The 21,049-nt window shown below is 47.3% G+C and overlaps 1 protein-coding gene across 5 annotated transcripts in view; it reads left to right on the forward strand.

Annotated features, from left to right (window-relative positions):
- Positions 1-21,049, forward strand: part of RYR1 (ryanodine receptor 1) — a 1,245,571-nt gene that overhangs the window by 194,916 nt on the left and 1,029,606 nt on the right. For all 5 annotated transcript variants that reach the window (XM_085625233.1, XM_085625235.1, XM_085625236.1 and 2 more), the window contains exons 5-7: positions 15,352-15,430; positions 17,122-17,234; positions 18,077-18,176. In XM_085625233.1, the coding sequence (XP_085481359.1) occupies positions 15,352-15,430; positions 17,122-17,234; positions 18,077-18,176 (292 nt within the window). The remainder of the gene's footprint in view (positions 1-15,351; positions 15,431-17,121; positions 17,235-18,076; positions 18,177-21,049) is intronic.

Raw genomic sequence — 21,049 nt, forward strand, 5'->3', positions numbered from 1 at the left:
GACAGTGCATAAGGAATACCCCCCAACAACCCCCCCAATACCTCATAACCATTGAAGCATCTGTCCCGGTCAAGACAGCCCAGGGGCCCCCACGGGAGCACTCCGGTTATCCTGCCAATGGATCCCAAAGAGCCCATATAACATTTGAGCCCTGACCCCTGGACCTCGGATGGTCAATCAGGGGAGGGGCCCCCTATGGACCCCATCGGTCGGGTGATACAATCGTAGAGCAACACCCCCACATGAAGTATATGAAAGCCAGGTCGGCTATGCAGACCAGAAGTCAATTGTAGACCGAAAATAGCAACACAGGCCCGACCCCCGACTCAGGAGAGGCCCACGGGCCAACCAACTGCCACCAGTAGGTGGCCATCATATATAAGCATCAAACAGCAGGCACATTCTCATTTCCCTAATAGGAGCAGTCCAAAGTACTCACGAGGCCGAGTGTCCCGGCCTGGACGACGATGCTGATCCACTGACAACACTACGGGACTGCGACGAGAGCGGGATCTTCTAGGGGGCCTGTCCTTAGACTTGGAGTGTTGACGAGCAGGACCCCCAGTCGATGAGTCTGAATCCGGGGGAGGCAGCGAGTGAGGGTGCAGCTTCACTGTCTCATCAGTCCAGGTGAACACTTCTTCGGGTGACTCGAAAAACCAGGTGCGGGATTGATATACGACCCGCAGGCGGGCCGGGAAGAGAAGAGCATATGGAATCTGTAAATTGCGGAGGCGGGCCTTGGCGTTGCTGCTGGACCAGTCTGGTGTAGTCCAGGAAGATCAATATCCGCGAGTTGTTATAATGGAGGGGCTCCTTGAGGCGGGCTTGCTTCAGGATAGTGTCTCTGTCATTGTAATTTAGGAGCTTGGCAATGATTGGGCGCGGTCTAGCCCCGATGGGCGGCTTCTGCAGGAGAGCCCTGTGGGCGCGTTCAATGATAAAACAGCGAGACATAGCGTCTGGTGGGAGCCAGCTGGTCAGCCATGTGGTCAGGAACTGCTCCGTTGCACCGGATTCGCAGCCCTCCGGGAAGCCCACAAACCGAAGATTGCATCTCCGAGCCCTTCCCTCTGCGTCCTCCACTCGTGAGGCCAATGATATAGAGATCGTTTCCAGGGTCGCAACTTTTTTTTGCAAGGCCGCTACTGTGTCCTCCACCTCGGAGACCCTGGTCTCAGCCACCGTGATCCGTACAGACGCGTTTCGTCGGAGAAGCATAACCTCAGAGCCCACCTCTCCTATCTCGGTCTCAAGAGTTGTCCTGCTTTGTGTTATAGCCGCCATAAGAGCTGCATTATCTGGAACCCCACCCTGGGCGCCCCCAGGGTCAGGCGCAGAGGTCCTGGGTGCTGTGCAGCGATCGATCGTGTTGTGCTTTGCCACCGCTCCATGGGGTTTGTCTCTGGTCATGGTGGCTGCGGGGGCCACCAGGCAAACAAAGGGGGAAGAGGATCTGGGCAAGGTTGAAGACATGGCCAACAAAGGCAATGGACAACCAGCCGAACACCCGAGGCAGATGAGAGTTGGTGCGGCAAGACCTCTGTGATATTGCACCCAGATGGAGGCCGTCTGATCCTCAGTCCCTCCGGGCACGCACCCGTCCGTCACCCCCCCTCTCTAGGAAGCGCCCAGGTGCACCCCGGCAGGACCAGGCCAGTGCAGCCAGAAAGAAGGAAGAGTTTGACGCACCTCCCGGAAGGACCACTGACGCCACATGCCACCTCACCAGAGCAAGGCACCCCTCCGGACACAACAGGCCGCGGATCTTCAAATCACCCAGATGGTGGTTCAGGCACAGTCAGGACTGAGGGCGGTAGGGGAGAGCAGGGCATGCCTCCCGCATCCCACCGCTTCGGCCATGCCGTCTGCCGCGTGGAAGCCGGCGGGTCACCCAGCATCCGTCACAGGACCCTCCCGCGGCCCGAACTGACTGCCGATGGAGACTCTGGGGGGAGGCGCTGGGGCTGTGTGGACCAGGAATCTCACCGAGCCAGCACCAGAAAGTCCACTACGGCCGTGCGGCAGGGGGAGCCGATACCAGCACCACAGGCCCCTCAAGCGGCCCTCCGCAGGCAGCAGGCAAGACCATGGGACTGGCGTGCCAAGTCCAGTCGGCGTGATCCACCGCACCCGGTGGCCGCCGATGTGGCGGATCTAGGCGTACCTACCGCCGATGATGTAGGGTCCAGGAGGAAGCGAACCGACGCAAGGAAGGTCGCCGACCCCGCAAACCCAGGCGCCCCCGGCGCCAACGATGCAGGGGCAGGTAAAGGCCCATCACAGTCCTGATGGTCGGCGATCCGTGTGGGCTCCGACCTCGAGGAGCACAGACACTCCGCTCCGTAGAAGAGAGGGCGAGGGCAATGTTCAGGCCGCTGGCACCCAGTCGCCGGAGGCAGCCCACCAGGGGCCGCGATCGGCAGGCCCACTCTGGCAAGGGAAGCCGGGGCCTGGCGTAGAAGCCGGCCGGACGCGAGCCCAGAGGACGTCACGGCAGCCCCGCCCCCTCAGGCACAGCCAGGCCCGTCTGCTGTGCGTCTGCCCAAAGCGAGCTCCGTGGAGGTGGCGGCCAGTCGCCGGCAATGTCGTTGCATTCGCCAGATGCTCAGGGGGCTCTGCAGGTGTCTCTTAGGAGGATGCAGACCGATGGGGCAGGATAAGAGCAGGATAATACAGACGGGCTCAGCGGACCTCGCCTAGGTTGCGGCCGCCATGTTAGCACGCTAGGCCACGCCCCCCACGATAAAATGTCTTTTAAACAGCATTTTATTAATCTAAAAGCTAAAGCTACAGCTTTGTCCTTTGCTTTTAGAAAGTTTAGAGATATGTTGGCATGTCCAACCCATGAGCATTTACTTAAGGTTAAGAAAGCAAAATTGATTCCCGCTTTGGCTTATGGTTCAATGATTTTTCGAGGTAAAGATGCGAAAATCCTTGATAATCTACAAATAAAAGTTTTTAAATCTGTCATTAGGGTTCCAAGGTATATTGGGCATGCCAACGTCGGATTAGAATTTGGTCTGAAAAGACAATCCCTGATAAGACAATCCGTCTATTTAAAATCATTACATTCTTTTTTTTGTTCAGACCAGGGCACCCTTGCGAACCAATATTTGTAGGAGATAACGAGGTATGAGCATGCCAAGGGCTGGAGAGTAATGGAGAGCCTAAATAACTTCAAGTCACCGCCCCTTGAGGATGCAGCAAGGAGCAAAGTGGTGTTTAAACAGATAATAAATCGATCAGCCAACTCCCTATCGATTCTCCTTGACAAGGAGGAGCTCGCCAAAAAGAGCCACTCCGGGACAGTTATCAACTCATTTACTAAATTAGAACCAGAAGTATAGCTCATAACCCACTTAAAACCATTTTTAAGGGATAGATTTCTCATGTTACGTTTTGGGAGATACCCCACAAAGGATGGAATCCCTTCATGGGAACGAACCTGGCCTACAAACAACTGTAGGTTATGTGGTTTTCATAAAGAATCTTTTATGCATATTGTAACCACTTGCCCTCGGTTGTTAATAGAAAGGAAAGCTCTATTAAAATCCACCTTCAACAAATTAGGGGTGAGAACATGTCGACAGGCTATAATAACTTGTCTCTCTGGAAATAAGTCTAGCCTGACCCTACGATTCGTAAAGTTTGTCCTCATTGCAGAAAAAAAGCTAATCTTCGAGCATGACACTATATATATATATATATATATATATATATATATATATATATATATATATATATATATATATATATATATATATATATATATATATATATATATATTCACTGAAAAAACCATAGGTTTCACACATGTTATAGTTAGCGGAAATTTTACTGATAAAAAACCAATGAAATTCCCCCGTTATAGTTAGTGCAGGCAACTATAACTCACGCGACCGCAATCTTCTGCTGATGCTAATACTGTATTTAGACACTTATTTGCCCATGTCTTCTTCCATAAATTTTTAGCTATACATATATTACAAATATTTTTTTTTCATAAAGACACATATGTCATCAGCAGAAGATTGCGGTCGCGTGAGTTATAGTTGCCTGCACTAACTATAACGGGGGAATTTCATTGTTTTTTTATCAGTAAAATTTCCGCTAACTATAACATGTGTGAAACCTATGGTTTTTTCAGTGAATTTGCAAGGTTTTTTAAATGCTAATTCCTAACTATAACGTGTGTGAAACCTATGGTTTTTTCAGTGAATTTGTACGGTTTTTTAAATGCTAAGTTACTTTACGCCATTCGTGGCGTGCGCGCCCACTTAACGCAGTTCGTTCCGTGCGCGCACGGTGCGCTTCGCGCACCGCGCGCCCACTTTACGCAGTTAGTGCCGTGCACGCACGGTGGGCACGCGGTGCGCTACGCGCACCGCGTGCCCACGTTACGCTAGATGGGCCATGTACGCACGATGCGCTTCGCGCACCGTGCGCACATGGAGGACATATGATGCGCTTCGTTGTGAAAGGTAATATTTTAATTTTTCACATCTGTTATATGCCATGCACAAATGGTGTCCTTCGGGCACCATTTGCACATGGGGTGGGGAGAGTACGGATAATTTTTAAAAAAAAATACTTTTTACCGTACGCGTACGGTAAGCGTAATCGGCGAAATTATCGAAAAAATTAAAATTCCGTTTTTGGCCTTGGGGGATCTTTGGGGACTCCCTCAACATGGCTAGGTGCTTAGGAGCTGTCTAAACAGCCCCTTTACATGTTTTTGTCCTTTGTTTTTTAATCCCCACTCTGAGTGCGAGAGAGAAAATGGCGGCCGCCGCTTCCTGGTTTCGACCGATTCGAATGTTTACTAAGATCTAACAGCCAATCAGAATCGCGCTCGCGCACGTCACCGTACGCGTACGGTAAGCGCACCGTAAGCGCGCTCAGATATATATATTGATTTAAAGGCTATTTTCTCAGAATCTACTGAACAGATTTACACCAAACCTACAAAAGGCACTTCCTTGACCTGTAGACTAAATTTCAAGGAACTCTGTTCAGCCGTTCGGGCTGTAGCTGTGTCTAAAGGTCCTATGGAAAAATGCATGGGAAAGACGCGTTTTGGGACCCCCCTTTTATCTCAGTCCCCGCTTGACGAATCCCCCCGAGACTTTCAGGGTAGGAGCGGAGCGTAGCGCCCCATTAGTTTTGAAAATTTCGCGAGGATTCGTCGACCGGCGCCAAAGTTATTCAAAATAGAATGTTGCGGTTTTCCTATGGAAACAGGGTCCTAACTATAACTACCTACTGGCGACCGCCAGTAGGTAATATATATATATATATATATATATATATATATATATATATATATATATATATATATATATATATATATATATATATATATATATATATATATATATATATATATATATATATATATATATATATATATATATATTTGTGACTGACCCTTAAACTGTAGTTTTAAAAAGATTTTCTTGCCTGTAGTATCTGAACATAAACCCAATACCTAATCAATTTTCCGTTGGTGAGGGCCTGTTCTGAAAAGGACAAATAATCCTTTTTAATCTATTGCTTAGATTTCTCTTCGATGTTAGACGCCGCACGACCGAACTTTAACCATTGCTGCTAAATGTAAGTCTAGTCCAAGTGCTTCTTAATTACTGCTGCTAGTTGCAATATTTTGCACAGGTACATTGCATCTATTGCACTTTACTCCTGGTACTTTGATATATGTTTATTTTAAATTAGGGGGTTGGGTAGGTAGTTTCTTTGAGAAAGCTTTTACCATTTCTTCGGAGTAAGGATTTTTGTGAGTGGCACGAAATATGAAACCGTTTAAAAATGTTCTCTGATATTATTGGCAACAAAATCCATTTTATGAGTTTTTGTTTTTAACGATGCGATAGCGGGAGGCGTGGTCAAGCAACATGGCTGACAGGACGTGACCGGCCTGTCGTTGAAATCCTGTAAAAATCTTGTGCCCAGGTGCCTGTGGGCGCCTAGTGACTGCAGAGGGGGACCTTATTGAGGTAAGGGTCTCCTGAGAAAAACCCTGTTGGTGGCAGGGCCGGCTTTAAAACTGGTGGCACCCTGTGCGAAAATGCTTGCTGGCGCCCCCGCCTCCCCCCCCAATGACCACCTCGTCACGGATTCCCTCACTACCACCATTTGACAATGCAACCCAAGCCTCTATAACCACTGTCTCTTCGAATCATTTTCTTTTATAGCGTCACTCATGCCAGTTTAAGGTGTCAGAACACTTTACATCACACATATGTTGCACAGAGACAATCATACATGTATAAATCAGTGTATAGGATATGTTACATATGACATGGCATCCTTATTGGTAGGCGCTATAGTTTAAGAGTCCTTGGTCTGAAAAAGCCCAAATTCAGAATTTAAAATGTAGCACCATTGTAAGTGGTTTTCTTTAATAATAAGAATTGATTTCTACCCAAATGATCCCTTTTTGCAATATTAGGATATGGAAAGACTGGACAAAAAACATGTAGCTGTAATATATTCCTTGCAGTTGACAGTTAATAGCTCACTGCACTATATTAGGAATTTAACTTTTAAACTGCAAGTAACATAAGGATCTCTCTGACAAAAGCGATAACCCATTGACCTATTTATATTATATGCACTTTGTGATGTGAATGGGACACGTTCTTTGCAGCAGGCATATTAACCTTCTGCACTATGATGAGTCAAACTTCTACTACCAGACAAAGCTCCGGGCTGCCTCCAGGAAGAACATTAATCACCAGAGTTATGGTGACATTGTTATTGATGCTTGAAAATTGCTGGGACAATAAACATGATGCCCCCACCCAAGTCAGTGCCCAGTGTGGTGGCCCCGATCGCACCGCCCTAGAGCCGGCCCTGGTTGGTGGAGTCAGACCCCACTCGTAAAACGCTGCAGGGCCGGGAGCAGACTACGCAAGGCTGCGGTCTGAGGAAGGCCGGGTGAAGCCGGATCCGAAGTGCTTACCAGAGACGATCCAGAGTGCCTGTGGGTGCCTAGTGACTGCGGAGAGGGCCCTTATTCCGGTGGAGGTCTCCTGAGAAAAAACCCTGTTGGTGGAGCCAGACTGCACTCGCAAAACACTGAACGGCCGGGAGCAGACTACGCAAGGCCGCAGTCTGATGTAGGCTGGGAGAGGCCTGGCCCAGAGTGCTTCCGGAGATGATCCACAGAGGGCAGAGCCTGTCGCCTGCCCCCTGCTGTGATATAGATGGGCGATTAATGAGCAAAGAGCTTCCTGAGGTTTCACTCTGTGGTCCAGGCGGAAGATCCAGGAGTGGAGGAGTCTGTAGGCGGGGCAGGCCTGCACGCCGTAGGAGCTGGTGTCGCTCAAGGTAGCAGATTACGACCTCCGGATACCGCGCACACTAAAGGTCTGCGTTCCAGGTAGTGCCCGTTGACCAGCAGGAAGGAAACCACGCGGAGGCCCGGACAGAAGAGACCGCTGGCAGAGTAGTTACTGCCCTGGAATCTGGGAAGATGCCGGGAGAGCGAGGTGAGCAGCCGGAGGGGTCCCGCTGGGAATCCTGAGGGGGCCCCATGCTGGGGTCTGTCCCCCCATAGCCACGAGTCTTTCCTGCCAGCTGTGGCATTTAGGGCAGCAAACATATTGTCGGGAACTTCCTGCGGGGCCCTACCCGCGAAGACTGCATGATAGAGAGAACGCGCAGAAGGGAACAGGAGCCCTGAAGAGAACCGAGGTGTGGGGGCAGCCTCAAGATCAGCGGGGCTGCGAGTGAGGCGTATCTACCACGGGACGCACTGGGGCTGAAGTCAGGGTTTGGAATCTACCCCGGCATGAACAACGCTTCAGCACGTGCAAGAAGTGGGCCCCTATGAGTATTGGAGTATTGATGCGTAGCAGAGAAGTTTGAGCCTCAGAGACGGGGCCCTGTTGGTGAAGCCAATAACCACTGGGGCAACTGTAGATCCGGGGAGAAGACCCTGCCTGAGAGAGTGGCTCAGCATTAATGAGACCGGAGGTTGGGAGACGTGTACAGTGGCCGATCCAAGGCAGAATACTACGCGAGCTACCGGGGAAGATGCCCTTTGAGGACTTCGGCGCAGTCCAGCCGAATCCTACATAGAGGCCAGACTGTCACTTCCAGAGCCTTCGAGGAACGGAGAGCCTGCTAGGTATAGCGGTAAGAAGCCAGGGGAGAGTGCAGGGTCGGAATGGCCTCTACTGATCCGAGGGTTGTGGAAAGTGCCCACACATTAAGGGCAGTGTGATGGTCTGCTTGGGGCCTGGTGGACACAGGAGAACCCTGTAGTGGAGAAAAAAAACATTGCAACAAGCCTGAGCCCTCCTTACAAAAATGGGAAAAGATAAGCCGGGACGCACATCCAACTCCAATACTGTCACCCAATATACTACTCAACGCCTCCCTACGCAACAGATCACGAGACAATCCGGCCCTGAAGGAGATGGAGCAGCAGTCAATGAGCCTTCCCGGGCGGAGCTCTTGGAAGCTATCACGAAATGCCCTGGAAAAACAGATTGAGACGGTCTCCATCGACGTAAACCTACTAAGGGCAGACCTACGAAAGGTGGCAGATAAAGTGTCCACGGCGGAAGGGGACATTGTGCAACTCCAAGGAGAGGTGGCATCTCTAAAGCAGCAGGTATCTCAGTTGACCAACACCACTGTGGCGCTGGAACGCCGAGCTGAGGTGGCGGAAGGTAGGGCCTGCCGCAGCAATATAAGAGTCTTGGGTATTCCGGAACGCACAGAGGAGGGCAATGCTGAACGTTTCCTCGGACACTGGATACGCACCAAGCTCTGCCCCAATGGACTCTCGGAGTTTTTTGTGGTGGAGAGAGCACGTAGGGCGCTGGTCCCTCCGCTGCCACCGGGGCACCTCCCAGGTCATAATAGCCAAGATACTGAATTATAGGGATAGGGACTGCATATTGCAGGCCGCGCAAGAGGCATCGGACCTCACCTATGGCAATGCAAAAATGTCAGTATACCCGTACTATACCAGGCAGGTACAGGAGCAGAGGAAATCATTCCTGGGAGTAAAGCAAAAGCTTCGGGAGCTGCACCTCCAGCATATGCTGCTATACCCCGCTAAACTAAAGGTGATATCACAGGGGAAATCCCATTCCTTCGAGTCTCCAGGCGAAGTATGGGAATGGTTGGAAATCTGAGGAGATGCACTTCCTGACCAGGAGCGTGAGAGGACTCCGGAAAGAATGGGGAACCAGGCCCCCGAGGAATTGGAGGGGCAGGCGCAGGAACCGGTCCACTGGCAGCGATCCGACGGAGAGACAGAGAATCACAGTGGGGGATGATGGCACCATGTGAGTAACCACAGACCTCGACGATCACCCCAGAAATGAAACTGGTACCTGAGACCCTGATTCAAACGAATACTGTGATCCCGGAGACTGTTATGGACTCTCTCATATCCCCTCCGGAACTGGAATGATGGTAATGTTTTGAGATATGGGGTTATAAGTCTGATAGTCCAGCAGAACCTGAACTCCCACGAACTAAACACCAATATATAAGGTGTGGAGACTCTGGAAGGGAACATCCGAGGGAAGGGAGGAGCAGAAATAAGCTGTCCACTTGATATCCTACTCACACCAGATGGTGCATGATGCGGGCTAGACTCGAAATGGAAGGAACTTGGACCAGGGTGATTCCGGGGCTCTTACACATCGTTAATTGCGACTGGGCTAGGTCGGGAGCCTGACTTTTTCATTAAGGAAAGTTCTGAAGCCTCTGTTGGACTGATGGGGCAGCTGTGCACGTCCTGGCACAAGCATGGGAAGGGCATTAATGCAGGCACGGTTGCAGCATATTTGCTTGTGGGCGGGGCTTCTGGGAGTTATTCATTTTGTCTGTTCAGTTATTGGTTACACAGCATGCAGTGGACAGGTTGATTAAAGCTGAGAAGGAGCAGAAGCATAAAGATGCAGGATGTTACAGGGACAATGGGAACTAAAATTATGAGCTGGAACTTGAGAGGGCTGGGTACATGCACTAAAAGATATAGAGTTCTTTCCTTTCTCCGGAGACACCAAGTATCGGTAGCATGCCTCCAGGAAACCCACCTCAACGAGGAGGGAGCTCAAAGGTTGGTGAAAAAATGGCAGGGGCAGACTTTTCACTCATCATATTCCACTTACGCTAGAGGGGTTGCATGTGTGGGTGGCCCCGGGGACCTCGTTCGTCCTGCAGTTTATGAAAGCAGACATACATGGGAGGTATATACTCTTGAGAGGGAAGCTGGACAGAAGAGACGTTGCTATACTGAACACATATGCCCCAAACACGGATGATCCAGACTTTTTCCAAGTCCTCCAGGAGGTCCTGGTGTCAGAACTAGAGGTGCCCCTTAGCTGGGTGGGAGATTTTAATTGTGTATTGGACTCAAAGTTCAACAGATTTCCCCCTCATAAGGGGACAAAACCACGGATGACGGAGAAGCTCTGAGAAGTCATGGGGAACTTAGGGGTCCAGGATATATGGCGTCAGAGGCACCCCACCCAAAAACTGTATACTTGCTTCTCCCCCACACATAATACCCACAGTAGGCTAGACAGAATATTAGTGGCAAACCCGTAAACTGACATGTCCTTAGAGGTGACATATCAGGCTTGATTCCTATCTGACCACTCCCTGGTGACCTGCGTGGTCTGCTGGGGGCCCCAGGCTCGACGACCAAGGACCTGGAGGCTACCGGCGGAGGTATTCGAGGACCCCACAGGGAAGCAACACATAGAGAAAGCAATAACTGACTACATTGAACTGAACTGGGAGGGGCCGGACTTGTCGAGGGCCGCGAAGCAGGAGGCCCTGAAAGAGCTGGTGAGGGGTGCCTGCCTCAGCCTACCAAGTGGGGTTCGCAAACAGCTTCAGCTGGAACAACAAACCGAGGAGCGAGACCTATTGGAGACACAGATCCGGGAATGTTCGGACGCGACGGGAGGGTCTAGGGAATGGGAAATTCGGATACGCATCCAAGACAGTCTGGGACAGACTCGACAAATATACTCTTACACAATATAGACAACGCTTACATAGGGAGGGGGACAAATCAGGTCGCTTATCAGCCTGGATCCTTCGAAGAGAACAAAACCCGACCCAATAGTGGCGGTACGTGCGCCTACTTGCGGCCTGGTCCACTCTGAGATAGGTCTACCACGGGTCCTAAAGTCTCATCTGCAGATGGTTTATACAGCAGACCCAGCGGTGCGTAAGGGAGCCTACCTCCCCTACTTACAGACTCTGACCCATCCCTGAGCAGGTAAGGAAGGAGTTAAAAGCACCTTTAACGCTAGACAAAGTACAGTCCGAGTTGCAGCAGCTACCGGGAGCTAAGTCTCCAGGGAGCGACGAGTACCCCCCGAAGTTTTAACGGGCTTTTGCGGGCAGGCTGCCCTGACTCCTCCTGCAGGTGTATTTGGAGGCCTTCGAGCAGCTTACCCTCCCGCCTAGTATGAGACAGGGTGAAATTGATATGATCCTGAAGTCAGGAGGAGATTCCCATGAGCCTTCATCATACCACCCAATCACTATGATAACCACGGATGCAAAAATTATGTGTAAATTGCTGGCATCCCGCCTAGGATCATATATGCCGCACCTGTACACGAGGATCAATGTGGCTTTATTCCTAGTCGAAATACAGCAATGAATTTACGCTGACTATACCATATTATGCACAAAGTGAGCAATCGGGAGGAGGAGATGGTACTTGTTTCTATAGACCTAGCCAAGGCATTTGATACGTGGATTGGGGATACCTCTTGGAGGTGCTCAGGGTCATGGGGCTGGGCCCCAAATTTCGCCGCTGGGTCCGAATACTGTATACTGAACATTGTGCGAGGGTCAAACTAGGGGATGCACGCTCAGTAGAATGGCAGCTGGGACGAGGCACTCGACAGGGATGCACACTTTCGCCCTTATTGTTCGCCCTAGCTATAGAGCCATTGGCGGTACGGGTAAGAGCTGAATTAGACCAGTGGGGACTCAGGGTGGGAGACACAAACCATATCATCTCCCTCTACGCAGATGATGCGCTTTTTTATTTGGCCTGCCCTTGGGTAGCAGTACCGAAACTGCTGCGCCAGCTGGATAGGTTCGGGGAGGTCTCTGTGTTAAGACTTAACCGCAATAAGTTGCTGATTTTACCTTTGGCGGGCCTGGCCACGGTGCCCCTAGGGGATCTCCCTGACCTGGGACTTAAATGGGAACGGGTGGGTTTCCTGTACCTAGGGATCCAGGTTGCGTTGTCAGACACACAGGCAGTGGCTATGAACATAGATCGGACACTCACGGCTCTACAGCATTCGGTGGCATTCTGGAACACCCTTCCACTGTCCTTGAAGGGCAGACTGGCCTTCTCAAAGATGGTAATGCTTCCAAGGACCCTTTATGCACTCCAGAACTCACTTTGCCCGCTTCCGACACGTATTTTCAAAAAACTGAATATGATTCTGACCTCACTGCTCTGGGCAGGAAGGAGGAGCAGAGTAGCCCTAAACACTATCATACGTAGCTATGAGGAGGGAGGTCTGTAAGCTCCACGATTCCACCTATATTATCATGCAGCTCAACTGCAACATGCGGCCCAATGGATGGCAGGGGAAGACAATTGGGAAAAACGCTTATTAGCAGGTAGGGCAGACCCAACAACACTTCAGATCGCACTGATGAAGGGCAGGGGAGCGGAGGGAACCCTCCCATATATAGTGAGACACAAGGCAAGCATCTGGAAGCGTTTTGTTGAAAAGATTTTAGGAAAGCACCATTCCACAGGGAGTTGCCGATCTGGGTTCTGGGCCCCTTCTGAGAGATGGGAACACACATGTTTTTTCAGGCCTGGAGAGATGGCGGCTGTGAGGTCCTTGCAGACCTTTTCCCAAATGAGACCTTTATTTCCTACAAACAGGCCAGTGAGTGTTTCAATCTAGGGCAGGAGCATTACTTGCATTACAGAGGAATCCAGGAGGTAGTCAAAATCACCTGGCCACAGTACCCAGACATCCCCCAACCAACACATACACTGGATATCCTACTCACATGCGGCGCTGGTCGTAGAATGATTTCCCTCCTATATAAAGCCATGAAGCAAGACTCCACGCCCCCGACGCCGCCATCAGGGGCAGCTTGGGAGAGAGACCTCAGCACACAGATAGAAGAGAGACATTGGGCGTCCATAGGCACTCTCACACGCACTGTCTCCTGCAATGCTAGATTTAAACTAACCCACTTCAACTTTTTACACCACACTTACCTGACATTGGTAAAGTTATAACGCATTTCACACAATAAAGATAGTAGATGTCCTAGGTGCGCCACGGAAAAGGTAGACTTTGTTCATCTGGCATGGGAATTCTCGGTGGTGAGACAGTTCTGGATGGGGGTGGCTCATAAGGTACAAGAGGTCACAGGCCTTCCGTTGAGGGAGGAACCATTGCAATGCCTCCTGGCCCACGTACGGAAGCCCAAAAAACTGAAACTACCCTATAAATTCCTGCAATTAATGTTAGTATTAGCCAGACCTAGGGTGGCCATAATGGATGGGGCAGAGAGGCCCAGAGCTGCCGGTGTGGATCAAGGATGTTAAAGAGTGGACATTAGCTGAAGAGGCACATATGAAGCTCACATGCAGAGACGAAAAATTACAATTAGATTTAATGGAATGTCGAGAATTGTGTAATACTGGACTACCAGCGGTGGGGAGCGGGTTCGATCAAAGTGCCTCAGAAAGTGGGGAGGGCGAGACGGACAAGGAAGACTAACAAGAGAGTGGAAGACAGGGAGAATAAATGCTACAAGTGTATGTCCTATGAATATATGGCCTAATCTATGCTCTGTTCAATACTGTACCGTATATAAGAATGATTGTGGACCCCAACTGATTTTGTTTTCCTTCCAACACTGCAACTCAAGCCGAAAAAGGTAGATAAAGCACTGTATGCTGTAACTTTGATGTTTGTTCTAACTGAAAAATGGAAAATGAAGTAAAAAATAAAAAAAAGATGCGATAGCAGATCGATTGAATTGGCGCTATTTTATTATTGATCTTAGATGTGAACCACCGCACAAGTGCATTTTATAATGTACCTTAATATTATTTGTCAATACCAAGTAGTATAAGTGTTTTGTTGAACAATGATGCGATTCCAGTCAGTTCTAATTGATATAACCCAAGTTCCTGTCACAAACTAAAGTGTTTTTAATCTTGTTTTTAATGATTTTTACTCATCAACAAATAATACGAGTTTGTATGCAGGATATATAACCCATCGATTGGACCTGAGGACATTATCAAAATGAAAAGTGTCCCACATACTAAGGGCAAGCAACCCTTATATCAAATAGACAATTTAAACTTGAAACTACTTTCGCTTGTATGAAATTTAGATTTAGGCATGTATCACCTTGGAGACAAAAACGGAAAGCAAACTTTCCGATAGAACTAATTAAAACATTTTGCATATCTTGCTAGTATGTTCCAAATTACTCTAAGAGCGAAAAATAATGTTGAAACTTCTAATAAATTCTCAGAAAAGCAAGACTAGGACTGAGGCTCTTACCCACTACTTTAACGAAACATTGAATTTGGTGTGTTTGTGTGTTATGTGATTGGAGTAGCTTTGTGCCTGTTGTGACCAGTGGATTCATTATTCTTGACAACAAGAGGATGTTTACAAATTCTCATCCTAATGTACTAAAACTCCGATTACGGGTGTCCTGGAGGAGGATGTGATTTTTTGTCCCATCCGATGAAATACGAAATCTCAAGGATCAGAATTTATTAGGTGCAATACATATTGCCTACTATCATTTTTACCCTAGGCTGCTTTTGGAGATTTTTGAACCAAAACCTGCATGTCCCAGTATTTACTGGCCATTTTTCCCTGACATATTCCTGCAGGTTTGCACTGCCGAACTATACCTGGGGAAAATTGATAGTGTGAGGTGTGTGTGCTGCTGAGCTCGTAATTCCGATATGTGCAGTAACAGAAAATTGTATAGGAATTTGGTAACGCAGGATGATGTTTGTGTCAATTCATTGTTCATGATGTTGAAGAATTAAAATACAGTGTATGATATGATACATTATATTTTATATTCTATATTTTCTAGGGCTAGCAGTCTATGAATAGAAAGATAATCACATTTGTAAAGATTTTCAGATATAAGTGAGGAAATGTGTCTATGAGTGTCTCATAGAAAGTAGAAAGGCTGATCCAGTGTAGGTGCGTGTAAGTTCACTCAACCGGCCTGAGTAGTAGGCAATTTTAAGGACATACTGTATTTCACCATAAGAAAACTTCCACTAACCACATGCTTCTCATTTGCATTTAGTATTTAAGTTGCCTGACCACCTCGCGATCACTCACCGACAAATTAGCTTTTGATGTGGGCTTGCAAGAAGATGCAACAGGTATGTACATTCCTAATACTTGCTTTGATTTGGCAGGGCTCACCATGAAAGGCTTTCTGTGTGTTCCTTTAAAAAACAGGATCTAACCCCCCACGAAAGGAACGTATAGGGGCATTCTTTGAAATTCATCTTTTTTTTCGCAGTATGAATTCCCTGCAAAATGTTCTCGTTTTTCTTTAAACACCTACATCTCGAAATCTATCTTTAATGCACTTTAGTAAGTTTGCTAGGCAAGTTGTAGCTTAGCGGCAACAGCTGTCTTCTAAATTGTTTTGCTGATGGTTTTGCTGACAGCAAGCTATCTCAGCCTGTGACTGACTGGCTTTTGCAGTGATGTGTGTGTTGAAACGTGAGGGGTAAACTTTATGCTCCCAAAAGAGCCCACTGAGTCGTTTATCCTGTCATGGTCGCTAAAAGGAGCACATTCAGTAGTAAAATAGTAAAATCTATCTTTGTAAGTTCTGCTCTTATGAACTATCCAATAAGGATTTAAGTTGTAAATGGTAACCCAACAGCTACGACAGAAGTATGCCATAGTAAATGATCACCAATGTTAAAGTTAAGCATGCAAAACAATCCTTTTGTGAGTCATCTTATCAATAATTCAGAAAAGCAGGTCAAAATATAATTGCCCCTTCTAAGTCACAGGTTGCTTCTTGCTTTAAAATGTTTGCTAATATGGAAAGGAAGATCGGGGTGAAGATATTTTCATCAAGATGTGGAGCAGGAGTTTCAAGGAAATCTAACCTAAAGAAGGGTGTCTCGATTTGAGGTCAGCACTGACCCAACCAAATATAAGGCTGTAGTTTATTTAGCAGATACACAAAAGTAGTCGTCCTTGCCTGCCTTGATTCAAGGTACTACTTAATAGTGGGCGATATTTACCGCACCCGGTAAATACTGCTACCCCATGTTACTAGGTGCAGTAAATACCTTGTGCATTGACATTTTATGGGATTAATGAGGCATAGTATGCAAACTCAGTGTTTCCAAACCAGCTTCTGCAGATTTTGCCATTTTTGTGCCATTCACTGGAAAATGTCAGGTTTTTCCTGACGAAATCTGTTGGGGGGAAATTATGGGGTACAACAATTGCCGCTCTACTTTCCTTGGCCCATCACATTTCTGTCTGCTCTCTGATCCGGATTCCCACAAATGTTTTGCAGCTGGTAGGACTTAGGAGCACAAAATAGCTGTTGGAAATCACTAAGTCTAATTCCAGATGTATTCACCAAATCAGGATTTATGAAACTGTATAATAGTTTATAAATAGGCCATCCAGCAAATGCAAAATTGTTCATGATTCATCTCTATGCTACCAAAATCTAGGGTGCCGCTGCATAGTACTACTTAAAATCTGGCTTTCATTTTTCTCTGTAATTGTCTGCCTCCTAGGCTGTTTGTGTCTTGTGTGTCAGACTTTAGAAGTGTGTCTGCCATGTACCTAGAATATTTTGTGTGTGTTCCTGCCCTTTGCCTCTCAGATTCAGGATATTTCCTTCCTGATGTTTATCAGACTCTGGAGGTGTTCGTACCCTATCTCACAGGCTCTAGGTGTGTTCTGCCCTATATATGTTTGACTGTATGGGGATTCTTGCTTTTGGGCTAGTTTATCTGTCAGAATTTGGAAGTATGTCTGCCAACTATTTCCGTACTGCTGTAGCAATTTTCTTTGCTGCCTGTGTCCGTAGGAGAAGCTTGTTGGTGGACTATTCACCCTGCCTCCAAACAGCGCTCTGAAGGTGAGAAGGTGCGCGTCGGGGATGACCTCATCCTGGTCAGTGTGTCCTCTGAGAGATACCTGGTAAGAACCAACCTGTACTAGTAGGATTGTCATTGCCTTGGGGGAAAGCTTTGACTCTTGTTGACTATTTCCTATTGTCTCATCCTCCTCTTTTTCTGTGTTCCCTATTTTCCTTGTACGTTCATTTTCCACTCTTAATTTGCCCACTTTTTGTTTCTTTACCTACCTCTCCCCCATTCTCTCTTTTTACCCAGTCTAAGAGTTTGACTTCTTATTGTTCCTGCCTCTTCTACTTCTGTTACTCTATTGCTTACATTCCTTATCTCATATTTTGCCTCAGCACTTTCTCGACCATTCTCTTCTTCTTCCTTACCATCGTCCTTGTTTCTCAAACCTCCTCATTTTTCCCTTTAGTGATTCTTTCATTTGTTCGCTTACCTTTGCCTTTTGTTTGCATTCTGTTCTTTCACTCTGCTTCTCATCTTTGCTGGTTCTCTCTTACCCTCCACTGACGCTTACTTCACATTCCCTGTCTCTTCCTCTCACCTTTGCATCAACTTCCCTTTCCCCATATTTGTTCCCCTCTCCTGTCTCCTGTCTCCCATAGATTACTCCATCTTTCCTTCATTCCTACCCCTCTGTTTTCCTCTTCTCCTTTATCTTCCTCTCATCTCTCCCTCACCTGTGTTCTCTTTTCTTCGGTCTTTCGACATCATCTTTCCCTGGCCCCCCTACTCCCCTACACCAATTCTGTCTTACCCTCACAAATTTCTCCTTACCACTTTGCCACTTACAGTTTCTCCTCTCCTCTCCTCTCCTCTCCTCTCCTCTCCTTCATTTCTTCTTTTTACCCCTCTGCATTTCTCTTCTTACTTCACCACTCTCTTTTGCTTTATTTGCAGCATCTTTCAACAGCCAGTGGGGACCTTCAAGTGGATGCCTCCTTCATGCAGACCCTCTGGAATATGAACCCAATCTGCTCAGGTTGCGAGTTTGCAGAAGGTAATTCACTTTCTCTATAACTTGACTCTCTGTAATGGCAATGTATGAGCTCTAAGTGGGGAATCATGTTTAAATGGTAAAAGCCTGGTATGTTTAGACACTACCGCAAGCCTGGCTATTTTAGAGCCTGAATTCCACTTCCAATACACAAATCATTGAGCAGTGGAATATTTGATATATTTTGCCTGTAGAGAACTGGCAGAGACTTTTGTGAATTAGCCTTTTGACACTAACGTTCTAAAAGTTCATTTTTCTTAATATTTATTAAAAATCTGACTTCACAATTGAATCGGAATTTTAATAAATATTACAAATACTGGTTTCGTTATTTTTTTAGCTGGTCCTATTCCTGAGATACAGTAGTAGTATTTTAATCTGTATTCTGGTTTTCTACATAGGACAGCTTGGCCTGCCACAGTGAAAATAGCTCTTAGGGCCTTGTTGTTGGAGGCATATAGTAATATTCATTTTATACATGTCCCACTTTCAAATAACATGCACCCTATCTTGTGGGTTACAAGGCTAACATAGGGGTAACTTGCTAATATTTAAATGTGAGGTTTTTACCCGCCAAAATGGTTTATTTTTACAGGTCGCAGGTCATGTTTTGCACTGTTACAGTAAGTCTACAGTGATAGCCATCTTTCCCCTGCCACCATAGTGAATGGCACAGTAGGTGCTGCAGTGAACTACTGGCATTTATCTTCCAGGCCCTAGGGTAATTTGTTTTACCCCATATATCTTACATGCAAGTTAAATGTTTCAGTCAGAAATAGGCCATTTTAACTATGGTTAAAGGGAGAGCACAGTCACTTTACTACTGGTTAGCAAGGGTAAAGTGCACAGAGCTCTAAAGCCAGCAAAAAAGTAGGGTCCAACAAAAAGTGGAAAATCTAGGGCGACCACTCAGGAAAGGAGGATTTCCCACAACCAGTTATAATAGGTTTGCTCTTATTAACTGTCTTAGAGATGGGTTTGACTAGGGGTAGAACGTTAATCCAGTATTCTGTATGGAAGGTTCTATCTTCAGGATTCTTTAGACTGGGAGTTAGTCCTTGCATTGTGCAGATATAGAATAGATGTTATCATTATACAGGAAATTTAGAGCTTCATCTTTATACAGCCAGTTTCCTCATCATTTCAGATCCCTTGGAAGATCACTATTTTCAACATTATGAACAAGCTCTTCAGAATTTCCTTTTCCCTTTTAAGAAATCCAGCCTTATGATCCGTTGGCCTTCTCAGACATCCTAAATAGAGCCACCTGGGTATACAATACCTCAATGTAGTTGGCCCAACTACACGAACATTTCCTTTTTGAGGTGTTGGGATTCTCAATTAGCTTACAACTGACTGTGTTTTCACCAAGGTTCTTTTGTGTGACCTTTTAGTTCATTCTCCAGGACAAGGTCACAATTTCCTGACCTACTTAACATGCCACATGCTGTATATCAAAGAAACTCTTCTGGTAATATCTGGGCACAACTTGGGTCCATAATAATACTGGAAAATTGATATGTAAATAAGTATCAATATTACAAAACTCACTGTGCTCCTTTATGTTACGTTTATCATGCAAATGTGGAATTCTCCTTTATATTTTAGCTTTGTCGTTTAAACAATTGCAGTTGTTTTCAGCCCAATACATTTCAATACTGGAGTCCCCTCTTCAGGAGACCATGTAATCAACTGCCAAAAATCATTCTTAATCAACAGAAGAAGATGTGAAAATTGTCAACATATGCTGGCGTGCTCAGGTGGGCCACAATGGCAGATGCTTTTTAAAGGTGCTCCAACCGCCTCCCCTAAGCATTATTCAACGTCCTGTCTAGGCGCCCAATAATGGCTTCTCCATCCACCCAGTGGCAAGGGAAGCTGTGCGGCCCTCGGACCTAAGGCAGGCAGTGTCATCTCCTGGGAGCTCCAGGAGGTGCTGGGGACTTTGGATTGTACCCCCAGCACTTGTAGTAGATGTTGGGGCCTCAGTGCTGTCATTGGGTGCCCCATGGCAAAGACTCTATGGCCTCTCTTGGAGCAGCCCACCTCATCCTTTTTTGGATCTAGAGGGTTCTGGTGCAAGCGGGCCCTTCGGGGATCTCCCTTTTCTGGCTTCGTATCCCCTAGATGGGAGTGGATTTCTGGGACCCTGTGGCTGGACGGTCAGATCTGCCCCTGTGGAGGCGCAGGACATTGTCCCCTAGCTGCCCTCCCCCATGACATGTTGCTGTTGGCTGGGCTTCAGCACACAGGATAGCCTGGCTGCTTGTGTAGGATGTAGATCATTCCAAGGGTCTTTGGTACAAGTGGGATGGGTGGGAGCATAACCCCCCACATAGACTTATAGATGAAACACCCTCACCCCAGAGCCTGGGTGGTAAGATTGACACTTTTGGCAAAATCTTAGACTGGGTCTGATTACTGGGCCCTTACGAGGTGGATTGGCTAGTGCCTGAGTACATTTCCCAGGCTTGTGACCTGTATCCTCAGTTTGCTGAACATGACTGGGACTGTGCTGTGACTCCCTGGGGTGCGCTACCAATGTATGTGGTCTCTGGGTGAGATCTTTTGGATTGACTCTTGCTCACTTCCTCCAGCATGGAACTCAAGGAAGCTGATGGTGTGTCTGGAGTGTGTTACATTACCCCATCCACTCATCCAAGTCTTCGCTTGCAGTGGCATTAGAGTTCCAGGAGTAGCCTGGTGCTCTGGCACCTGACTGCTGGGGGCCTACCTCAAGGTGGGTTAATTCTTGGCTTCCCGCAAATTACATTCTATCATTTCCGCAACCTCTACCCAAGTGGGTTCCTGTAACTGGACCATCTTGAACACCCTATCAAATGAAGATCGATATAGCCATGGGCCTAGAGAGCCTG

This window comes from Triturus cristatus, chromosome 9, assembly GCF_964204655.1.
Source record: "Triturus cristatus chromosome 9, aTriCri1.1, whole genome shotgun sequence".
NCBI classification, from domain to species: domain Eukaryota; kingdom Metazoa; phylum Chordata; class Amphibia; order Caudata; family Salamandridae; genus Triturus; species Triturus cristatus.